Genomic DNA, 11943 nt, shown 5'->3' with positions numbered 1-11943 from the left:
TCACAATCATCAACAGATGAAAATGGAGGAATGATACCAGAGACACTTTAAACTGCTGAGTTCAAAGGATGAGATCACCTAAATTTTGTGGTGAAGGACGATTTGTGGTTTCAAACTGTAAACATGTTTTGACTCCCTAAGGGACTAGAATAATGAGAACAACATGCACCAAAACTGTTGCCCTCGGTTACGGTATGGCCTTCTATAAACAGCTATAGTCAGTTTAGAGAACGTATCTGCAAAGAAAGAAGCAGGAAAGAAGAATTCTTCACATGAGAAAGGAGAAAGGGAGGGAGCAGAAATGAAGAATAACATACCTACAAAACAGCACTTGTTTTATGCTGTAGGTATCACTTGAGCAGATTATTTTTATGATTGGCAGTGGGAGGACAGACTCTACAGCTCCTAACCCACCTGGTTCTGCGGCTCTCTAAGTCCGTTATGTGTACAGGATATGGGAATAAATGTTTAAATTCCTACATCTTCTGTAAGCAACTATTTATTCTTATTAGGGATTTCCCACCCCCCCCCCCAACTTTGCACCACACAAATAAAAGTAAAGAGATGGGGGCCAAAGCTTTCTGTTGAACTTTCTCCAGCTCGGATCACAAGCCTTCTCAGAGCTCTTCCGTAGCCACAAGACGAGGCGTGCACGTGTGAAACCTGACAGTGGCTAAAGGGAACAACTCGCTTGCATTGATCGACCAGAATTTCCCCATTCGCTGAAGAAGGAACTGTTACACCAAGGGCAACCAATTCAAGCACTGAAGGAGTACAGCAAATTGGCTTTCTTGTAAAAGAAAAATGGTTTATTTCTTGGTACAAAAAAACAGTGACATATCAAAAATGACAAAATATATAAAAGAAATATATTACTTTGGTTTATAAATAAGTTATCAAATAGCAGTCTTTTCTGAATTCTCCCCTTTAATAGTGCTCATTGGGATTGTTTCAGAGAGCTGCAGCACAGTACCAGTTCAGTGAGGTATCCTGGGGATTTGTTTCCCCAATACAAGAAAGGAATTATTGGAAAATACACAGTGTTTTCAATGACATCTTGGAAGGCAAATAAGAGCTTCAGTTAAAGGCCGGGCCTTTTCTGCAGTGTCCAAGACAGCCAGAAGTCCAAGAACAACACAGACATATCCTCAGGCCAACAAACAAATTGAGGAGTGCCTGTTCACCTCCGAGTGAAAGGTGGCTACAGCATTTTATGTTTAAATTCACAGTCCTTTTACATAATACCTAAGCAACATGAAATAGTACTAAGACCACTTGGGAGTTGACGCACACACCACAAAAAAAAGCTACCTGAGAGAATGTTAACAAATACAAATAATCCTTCCCAAGACACACACACACCAACAAGGCTAAGGAATCACCTTGTGTTAGCTTAGCGGAAAGAAACACGATGAAAATCATGGGAGACCTGTCTTTCTGGTTCACCCGATTTCTGTGCATCTACCAAGGTGCGGAAGAAAAGTAGGTTCTCCTTGAATGCACAACCTGGATTTCAGACTTGGCTGCTGCTACCACCGACACAATCACTAAAGACCCCAACCACCTGCTTCAGCTCATTCCTACAAGCTGCTGCCAGGAGTCTTCGATGTCTGCCGTAGAGGGTTTGGGAGTAGGGGAGAGGGTCAGCGGGCCTTCACTGTTGTCTGAATACTTCTTTGCCCCAGGACGGCGAGAGCCAATACTGTCATTTTCACATTATTGCACAAGTTCGTATCGGGGAGAGGGGGCTTGTCAGTCATCTTCACTGCCTGTTGCAACTAAAGTAGTGCTTCACAAAACAAGGGGCAAAGGCACAGATTGGGAGTCCAAAGAACCGACGTGTCCAGCTCCCCCTGTCAGCAGCCGCGATCTCCCCCGCCGGCGTCGCGATCATCCCAACGAGACAATCAGGCCCGCAGTGCCGGGTCTCCGAAAAGGTACAGCCACGCGGCCGACAGCGCGTCGGCGGATCCGGCCTCCGGCTCAGCAGCTGGGGGAGGTGGTGATGGGGCTGTGCAGGAAGGTCAGGGGGCTGGAGGAGGAGCAGACGGGGATGGAGACGGGGAAGTTGAAGACGGTGCCCGTGTTGCCCAGAGCAGGGCTGCCGGCTTCTGCCGAGCAGGAGGAAGGCGCCAGCACCTGGGACTCGAACTGCAGCAGCTGGCCCATGAAGCTGAAGTTGGGGGAGATGACGCTGCGCCGCTGCTTGACGAACTCGAAGGCCTCGTCCAGCTTGACCCGGTTGGTCCTCATCAGGTAGGCCAGGCAGATGGTGGCGGAGCGCGAGATGCCGGCCTGGCAGTGGACGAAGACACGGCCGCCGCTGTTCCGCACCGAGTCTGGAAGAGAGAGAGGGGGGCGAGAGGCTCAGGACCGGCCAGCTCGACACGGCCCAGCGTCTTCTCAGGGCTTCCAAACAACGCGGCAGGAGCAGGGGGCTGAAAACCGCTGCGACGGCATCCGATTCCGTCTCGCTATGTTGCTCTGCGCTGGCAATAAAGCTGTTAATGACCCGACTAATAGAGGGACACTGCCTCATTCTGAAACAGGAAGAGGGGCTATAAAGAGCGCAAACAAATGGAGGGGAAGACTGACAAAGGCCTGCCCTGGCTGAAGGGTGGGAGTGGGGGGTGGGGGTACACATTAAGAAAGCACCCCCCCCCCCCCTCCTGCTGTGAGCATCAGTCCGGGAGGAAGGCCAGCAGAGAGCGAGGGAGAAACCACCTTTTGTTCCGCGGCCTTTGTTCTGCTGGAGACTGGAGGCACGACAGGAACAGACCAGCCACTCTGCTCAAAAGCAGCCCAGGTCGTGGCCTTGTGGTTAACACAAGAGGGGGTGTGCCTGTGTGGTTTAGGGAGTGGGGGGTGCCCCTCTTGAATCTGAATGGGGCAAGGGGGGTGGGGGATGACATCAGCCTGCCTGCCAGGGAGCTCGGCTGACCAGCTGTCGAAAAATTGGAGGGAAACCCCTTTTGAATTTGAATCAGGTCTCGCAGAGCTGAAGAGAAAGGCCTTCCATTAAGAGTCTGTTTTTGATTTCTGGAGTGTACTCGTAGCCACATTCTGCACGCGAGTAAGTATTTCAGTATTTGAGTAAGTATAGTTTCATATCAATACTAGAATTTTGGACCCTGAACGTTTTTTTGGTAGTAGAAATGAAATCTACTGACAATAGAGGGACAATACTGAGCATGCCAAATGTAAGTGGCATTTTTAGAACCGTTTCCAGACAAAGCTGAAGAAGCAGAAATCAGAAAGCACACAAGTCCACAGCCAGGAGTAGTACAGTAGTATAGATGGGTTTGCCAACACGGGAAGAAAGCTTCCTTCTCTGGGACACAAGAAGAAACTCAAGCCTACGCCAGGAGATTGTCACGAAAAGTGTCGTGTATTTAGAAAGCGCTGGAAAGAACGTGCTCACCGATGAACTCGATGGCCTCGTTGAACCAGGAGCTGATGTCAGCCTTGTGGTTGTCCTCCACCGGGATGCTCTTGTACTGATAGTGACCCTCAAAGTGGTTCGGGCAGTTGGCGGACACGTTGATGAGGGCCGTGATGCCCAGAGTGTCCAGCATGTCCTTCCTGGAGGCGTGGTAGGCACTGCCCAGATAGAGGAAGGGCAGGATCTCAACTGGACCACCCTGAATGGAGAGGGACAACACACACATTTGGTCACTAATGCAGCAGCAGCGCTGGTCTTATCAAGTCTGGGGGGGAAAAAACAACCCTTTTAGCTTATGCTATTTTCACAGGAAGGCTTCTAAGTAAGACGTGAGTAATACGTTACTAGAGGTCACGGTTAAATCGACCCACAACAAGGTTTAAGATAACCGTCACAATCCCTACAGAACACAATTAATGGTCTGTCTTGGGGCGGGAAAAAAAAACATTTAGCGAACGAAAATACCCTTATGAATGGTTATTTTTCCCCCGAATCTGCCGCTGCAAAGGGGAATTTCTGCCGTCGACAGTGTTTTTAGAGTATCAAAAGCGTTATTTTTGCCGTGTCACTGTCAGACGCTAAAAAGGGGGAAGTGAGTGCGAAACAGAGACTGTGGTGCATTTTAAAGAGCCGAGCAGCTTAAGGCTCTAACTCTGCTCTTACAATGTGCAGGAGCTTACCTGGTCGTACAGCGGTGTCCCACAGGAACTGCAGCCGGACTCCGCGCTCCCGGGCGGGCAGCTGGAGCTCAGCGGCAAACACAAGCCCTGCGGGGCGGCGGGCTTCGTGCACAGCTCGGGAAACTCGGAGGCAAACGCCTCGAAGCCACCTAAAGCATGAAAGGGGAAACCGGAAGGTTATTATGAACGCCTAGCGCCGCACTTCAGCGCTGGTCTACCCCGGCGCCTTTTAAAATCTGGACACAAAAGGCGACGCGGCTCCGGCACCCGGAACCGCCGCTGTACAGACGGGCCACTTGGCGGGCAGAAACCTGAGCAGCCCGGTCTCCTTCACTCCCCCCCAAAGTGGAGACCGGGGAAACAATTTACAATGACAAAACAGGTCGCTTAGGCTTGTAGTCCAGGGGAGAGAGAGAGAGAGGGGAAAAAAAGCGTTGCGCGACTCGGGCACCACGCCACGCTAACGGCGTGCTAACAGAGCAAAAAAGACCACCGAGGAACCTCTTTCTCGGGCTCGGCAAACGTGTCAGGAGCCGGGGTTCAGACGCACCTCTGAGCAGGAACACGCTGGCCCCGCAGGGGTCGCGGCGCAGGGCGGCGACGGCCAGCATGAGCGTGCTGTCCTTCTTGACCTGCTCGAAGTCCGCGCTGCGCTCGTCCAGGAACACCACCGCGCGGCACTGGCCGGACAGCAGCCGGCACCGGGCCTCCTCGTTGGGCACGATGTGCTCCAGCCCCAGCCCGCCCCGGGCCCGCCGGCGCACGATGGTGCTGAAGCGCACGTTGGTAGAGCCGGGGATGTGAGAGGAGTTGAAGGAGAAGAAGGAGCGGCAGTCGAGGACCAGCGCGCCGGCGTCCAGCAGGTTTCGGAAGGCGGCGCAGTCGAGGCTGGGGACTTCCATTATGACCATAGTAGTGGGGCGACACGTTGAGAACGGCAAATCTAGACGCATAAAGGAAACAGACGGCGAGTCCGTTCTTCACCCCCTTCCTTCCCCGATACGAAAATGAATCGAGCGCGGGACGAATACGGTTGTTGCCTTTTTTTATTTTATTACGATGAGTATCTTCAGTTGGTTACTCTTTCTGTTCTTTGACGGAGCACTCTCTCGGTTCGAAAAAGAACACGCGGGTTGCCCCCCAAAACAAACAAACAAACAACCCAAAAGCCGGTATCGATAAGAATCCGCTTGTTCTTTACAATCAGTCCCTTTGTTTTTCTTTTGCTGTTGTGCTGGCGTCCGTCCTGCCTAAGACTTCCCAGCCGCTGATGTACGCTTGCTTCTGCCTAACCCTCGGCAGTGTGGTTTTTATATGGGGAGCCGGCGCTCTTTTTGTGAATGAGAATGCGATGACGTAGAGGCTCCGCCTCCCCTTGGCAGCGTGCCCAGCGTAAACTTGGGCGACGTCATTCCACGAGCAGGGCTAAACCCGGGCAGCCAAAGTTCCTGCAAAGCCAAACAAACCCGAGATTGCGATCTGAGACCTGGAGCAAAGCCAAGTTTGTAAGAAGCAGGGCAGCACGGTGTTACGGCCGAGGAATGGTTTTGTCCCGAGAGTTTTCGTGAGTTTACCGCTGTGTTACTATTTAAGGAGGAGAAGTCCTATTCTGGTCACTAAAGGTTATTCACCAAAAACTACAGTGATGTCACAGCGTGCAATACAATCCTATGATATACGAAAAGTGGTGATCAAATATTTCTGATGTTTGATCGGGACGGCGCACCTGACTCATCAATTATTTGAAACACTTCAAAGATATCATCTGTATATGGAAAGATAAAAGAGCATTTCTAGATCTGTAATGTCTGCTGCCGACCACTCGATTCCAAAATACAGCCCCCCGACGTTTGACCTGAAAGTGATTTCTGTAGAAGAATAAACCCCCGAGAATTACGTGACGATTCGCTTTTTAAACTTCCTCTTACGTTTTAAAATAGGTAGTCTGTTCTCCCGGCCTTGGTGGAACAGAATATCAAATAAGAAACAGGTTAAAACACATCATTTGTAAAAGTACCGTTAGTAAGATAGTAAAACGAGGCACACGTTCAGGTAAGTATGCTGTGTTAGTACCGCATCTTCTTTCCTAAGTGGATTTTCTTTCAGGACTTACTTTTTAGGCTTACGGATAAATAACAGAGATAGCCGTGTTTCTGAACAATCGGGTGAAGCTTTGTTACCCCAGAAATGAGAAATCTTTCAACTGCGTTTTAATCCGAGGGCTCTGCTGCCTGTTCATGGGGACGTGTCAGGAATCCCAGTGATCTTCTGTGAAGGCTGAAAAAATTCCATGATGTTATTGTTTGTTTTCGTTTTATTTTTTACCCCTCAAAGGAGCTCTGACAAATAACAAGACAATAAACGAATATCTGCCACGCCGCCCATAAAATTTTATGTTCTCCTTAAGTACTGCATCGGGGCTAATGCTGGGTGCTAAGGTAAACCATAAAAGTTAATCACTATATAAAAACCTAGGGTCTGGTAAATTTCCATGAAGCTATCAACACTTGCTGTGTGGAGGGTTCATATACTGTGGCCGAGTTCAGGATCCAACTTCTTTCATTGTCACCTTCCCTTTGACATGCTGTGACCATTAGCGGAGACTTGGAGTGATGTAAGCCACAGAGGGCTTAATAAAATGGAAAAACTCGAACGAGCAGGTACAATAAGGTACAGTCGTGGTGTGGAATTAAGACCACAGCACAGACCCCCCTTGTTGAGGTCTTCTTGTGTGTCTCGAGTCCTTAATGTCTCACCACAGGACAGGCCTTTTCCCTTGTCAGTTCTTATACCAAAGAGGTACAGAATAGCCTGACAAAGACGACCGTTTTGTTGTTAAATAAATCGAGGACATGAGGGACAATCTGGCGGACTCCTTTCAGACCACCCAGTCTGTATGGCAACTAGTAGCTCACTGATGCGAGAACGTCACCAAGTCATTTCATGACATTTACTGGCTTCAATGGCAGGGCTGGGCAACTTTTCATGTACTTTTACGTGCTCCCACTGTGTGTAGAACGTGCTGTCTCGTCATCAGACATGGATCGCAACACTGGAGTAGCCCTTGCTGTGTTGAGGTTTACTCCTCTCAGTAGTGTTTCGCTGGTAGTTATGAGTCACAGCCTTCGTGCTGATGTGAGTGTTGTGGTACAGTCACGTGCAATACCGGTTGTTCTGCAGGTGACTCAGACAAACACCTTATGTACAAGGACTTATTGCCTTGTTTTTGTCCCAGCTGAAAGAACGATCATTCAATTTCCTGTTTACAGCATGGGCGTGAAAGAGAGAACAGTACTGTTCTAAGGTTCAGGTGGAATGCATGAAAACTGCAACATGGAAATAATAAAGGTATTGAAATTAAACAGGCCGCCTTAAGAGTACAGAGCTCTGTAATCTCGTGCTACCACAAAAATCCTAATTTTGAGTTGTTGCAAGGAATTTCAATGTTATTTAGACCTTAAAAGGTGATTCATGTACAGTATAAGATGAAGATCATTCTGTTTAGCTCTAACGAGTCTCCCTGAGATATAGAGGTTTTAGTTAGGGACTGTGTAAGTGTGCCAGGGATCAAGTAAAGGTCTTTCTTCCAGCCTGAAATGCAAAATGAAAGAAGAAACACAACTTTGCAGAGGTGGGGGATTGGCCGCACACCTGAAGAAACACCGGTCTCTCCATTCTGTCCTTTCACAAGCTACATACTTGCTTGTTTTGGGAGCTGAAAAACTAGACTGTCAGTTTATCATTTGGCCTCAGTTAAACCTGGGCGTGGAGGATGTTTGAACAGGGCGTGTGGCTGACGTTTTTTTCTGGTGTAATGAAAACATTGCATAAAAAACCTGTGACTAAAGTGACACACCATAGGGGTTACCAAGAAAATTGATATTACAGAACTATTAATATTTGAATAAATATTCCAACAAAGTCTGCCTTCGACCACTGGCCTTTACAATAAACAAGACAATATAGAAATTGTTTTTTTTAGCATAATATATTATGCTATCAGAATATGAGACAGATTTACACTTTCTTTTTATTCGAGCGTGATCTGGAATGACATGCCTGGGTTCAAGCCTTACAATACTTATGCTTACAATACACACCTGTATGAAAATGTGCAGTGAAGAACACAGTATTTAAAGCGCAGTCAAGGTATTGAAGGTCGTATACCCCGTCAGACAACGTAAATAACATTAATGTTCGCCTTTATTTAGCTCAGAATTGGAGCCTATATCATAATTAAATCATTTAAACAAGTCACCCGGGGCTGTTCATGCCAAACGAGAGAAGCTCGGCGCTTCAGCCCTGTATTCCTTTGCCCTGAGTAACTCCGGCATTTGACCGCTCCTTCGGAAAGATGGGTTCATTGCTGTCACACAAGCACAGAGCAGAAAGAAACAGAAAAACAAACAAAAACAAAAGCAAAGACGGAGAAAGGCAAGTAATGGTTTCCAAAAGCATTCGTGAGTCATATGCGCACAGTATCGCGTTGTGCTGGGGGGGATCTGCGGTCTGTAGTTACTGTCAGGCTCTGCAGGAGTGAATCACGTTCAAAGCGAAGGCATCTCGCGCCGGGCCGTCGCGTGCGGGGAGGGGCAAAGCGCTGATAGCGCTCGCCCGCCGTGTATCTGCATGGGCCGCCCTGCGGGTTCCTGGTTTCGTTTTGGGGGTGACCGGGAGTATCTAAGATTTTACTTTCTTAAAAAAAAAGGGCCGAATCGATTCTGATCACAACAGCAATTAACAACAATAGATACAGACTATAAGAGAACGGGGCGGAACTGCTGTGTTTTACGGGCTCTGTATGTGTGACCGAATCAATATAAATATATACAGTATATGCTCGATGTGTGTCCGAATCAATATAAATATATACAGTATATGCTCGATGTGTGTCCGAATCAATATAAATATATACAGTATATGCTCGAAGAAGTTCGGGTAGCTGCGTCACACCCGAAGAAGGCTCCACAGCTGAAACGTTGTGTTTTCTTTCTTCTCTTTTTCAGCATGGAATAAACCTGTACTTGTTCTTTAAATATGCTTGATATCCCTTATAAACGTTATTATCATTTGGGGGAATTTTAGTGAATGTTTTTTTTTTCTATCATTGCTATTTAATTACCTTCGGTGGGCATTTATGACGTTGTCGAAAAACACTACAGCAGGGACTTCAGTCTGTTGTGTATTTTTGTCTAATTAGTACTTATTACTCTTTGGGTTTGTAAAGCTTAAAACTAAGAAATGATGAAAGACTTAAAAAAAATCCTGCTTTAAAAGTATATGAATTTATGTTCTGAAGTAGTTCATTTCTTAGTAATATCACATTTGGCTGAGATAATGTAATGTTTTCTGAAATATCACATGACATCATCAGCAGAACTCTCTTTAACATTCCAAAACTTTCTAAGAGTCTGGAACATTCCAATACATATGTGTATTTTATTTTTTCAAAGTGGGATAAAACCTTCAGAGTATGTAAATAAGACATTTCGAAAATTGCATAACGGGGCTCAAATTCTCAAATGTGAGTCATACAAAATGTGTGTAACATTTACAATGGAGTCAAGAACATATTGCTTCACAGTGAATCACAAGACATAAGAAAAAATAAAATAATACTTTTTTCAAATAATATTGTAAGTGATATTTTTAGGTATTTATCCAATTTTTATATTACTGAAAAACTCTTGCTTTCTTATTAATACAGTCTATGTTACTGTTTTATGCTTATACAGTATCTTAAAAAAATATTTGAGTTTCAATTTAGCTACTGTCTTACAGCAGATACAAGCATCTATTAAACTTATTTTCTTTTTAATCAAGTAGACCTGCCAACCCTTATCATACTCTTGTAATAAGAGTAGATATCTTTACTTTTGCTATGACTGTAAGTTTAAATTTACATGAATTGTTTCACCAACCAATGTTCTTTTATGTGATTACAGTATGTTTTTTCCCCTTTGTTCCTATTCCATCATTTATTTGTAACAATGGGATTTGTAACATTGAAGAACATACTGTAGATTCTAGAATTCTTTGATTTATACACTGTATGGGTGATTTGCATTGACAGTCTTTTACAAGAAGAAAAAAACCCAATAATAACACCATCAGTTGTTGTGATGTAAGGTGAACAGGAATGCACCGGCTCACTCAGAGCTCAGGTGGTTGAAGACTATAGCACAAGATGTGCCCTGTGGAAATCCTGAAGCACTCCATCAGGCTTTCTTGTTCTCCCTGTTGACAGTACGTGCAGTAATGGACTTTGCTTGCTGAAGTCAGCACGTCTGATGAAGGATAATCAGCACAGGGCAGGCAGGGAGGGTGTGTGTTTTCTTAAGGGGATGGGCGTGTATTCTGATTTTCTTTTCATGTTTTACCACTTTCCCATATTGTACTGCCTTTGAAAGACTTCCATTTAGTTTAATGATCCTAATTTAATGTCGATATAAATGTATGTAATAGTTCAGGTGGGTAGCTGCGTCAGCAGGCGTAGGCTGCAAAGGAACAAGTAAGAGGTTTATTCCCTGCTGAAAAGAGAAGAAAGAAAACAACGTTTCAGCTGTGGAGCCTTCTTTGGGTGTGATCTTACACCCGAAAGAAGGCTCCACAACCAAAACGTGTTTTCTTTCTTCTCAATGTGTGTAATATGTTGACAAATTAGCTTTTTATAATGTGAGGATAAATATGCCTTTTATATTGCGTGTAAGGTTCAAATGGAAACAAACACCCTATTTGTCATTCTGACAAGTCATTGTATATAATGCTCTAAAATAACAGACTGTGTCACGGTAGGGGATGATGACTGAGTCATACCTTGTTTGAATGATATCTGCCTTTAGACAAGAATGTTATGATATACTGTAATTGTGGCTTCAGTCTTCACAGAGTGAAAGGGAACTGAAACCTTCAAGTTTGTCTTGGTCTGTTCCTAAAGACTGCCCTCTCCGCTGAGTGCTGTAATTTCTGGGCTTTTGCCAGTCAAGAGTGAATGGTGGTGATGTTGGTGAGGAAGCTGACTGGAACCCAGGGGAAGTTTCAAACAGTACTAGTCAGCTTACTGTGCTTGTACTAGGATGAAAGTGAGGTTCTTTTGTTTCTTAATTAGGAAACACCAATGACATAATCCTATGATCCCCCAGTCCTTCCAGACAGGAGCACAAGGGAAAACTCTTTCAGCTGTGGTCAGTGGATGGGTAGAACTGTTGGTAGTCTATCTCTAGTAAAGAGAAGTGTTCTTGTTAGGACAAAAAGCTAACATCTGTTAGATGACCAAGCGTGTTATGCTTTTTTTTAAAAAAAAAAAAACACTTAGATTTGAGAAGGTGCACTGTGGTAAAATCTTAGATCTCCTGGGTAAGGGCAGATGCAGGTTTGCGTATATTCTTTGGTTGAATTGTAACAATGGTGACTCATCATCCTCTAAACAGAAAAGAAAAAGTGAAACGGAGCCTGATTCAAACACAACTTTGGAGCCACACCCTGCAGAATCAAAATCATGTGCTTCCAGTCTGGGTCTCCTCCTCATTTACCAATTCAACGACACCCCATGAGTTAACTAAACCCTTTTCATGCCTGTTTTTCAGACACAGCTGAACCTCAGAACCACCCCAGCCCTCTTCTGACAAGATGACCTGTTCAGTTCTCATCCCTGGTTTAAATAACAAACTCTTGCTTTGCACCAAACCCTAAATGTTCTCATTGACAAAAGACTATAAAATTGAACTATCACCTGAGGAAGGCACCTCAGCCCCCCCAAAAAAAACACTGTGTCTTTGTTCTTTTCTTTTTAGTACGGAGCAAACCTTTACTTGTTCCTTT

The 11943-nt window shown here is 45.5% G+C and overlaps 1 protein-coding gene across 1 annotated transcript; it reads right to left on the bottom strand.

The window, feature by feature from the left end:
- Window positions 1-787: 787 nt before the first annotated feature.
- On the bottom strand, window positions 788-5425 carry dusp1 (dual specificity phosphatase 1). The gene is made up of 4 exons (XM_006631932.3): window positions 4673-5425; window positions 4123-4271; window positions 3422-3641; window positions 788-2339 (listed from the first exon to the last, which is right to left on the bottom strand). The coding sequence occupies exons 1-4, from the start codon at window positions 5073-5075 to the stop codon at window positions 1984-1986; spliced, it is 1128 nt and encodes a 375-aa protein (XP_006631995.1). The 5' UTR covers window positions 5076-5425; the 3' UTR covers window positions 788-1983.
- Between the last annotated feature and the right edge of the window lie 6518 nt (window positions 5426-11943).

Source organism: Lepisosteus oculatus, chromosome 11 (genome assembly GCF_040954835.1).
Source record: "Lepisosteus oculatus isolate fLepOcu1 chromosome 11, fLepOcu1.hap2, whole genome shotgun sequence".
Classification (NCBI taxonomy): domain Eukaryota; kingdom Metazoa; phylum Chordata; class Actinopteri; order Semionotiformes; family Lepisosteidae; genus Lepisosteus; species Lepisosteus oculatus.
This window is presented reverse-complemented; position numbering and strand designations above follow the sequence as displayed.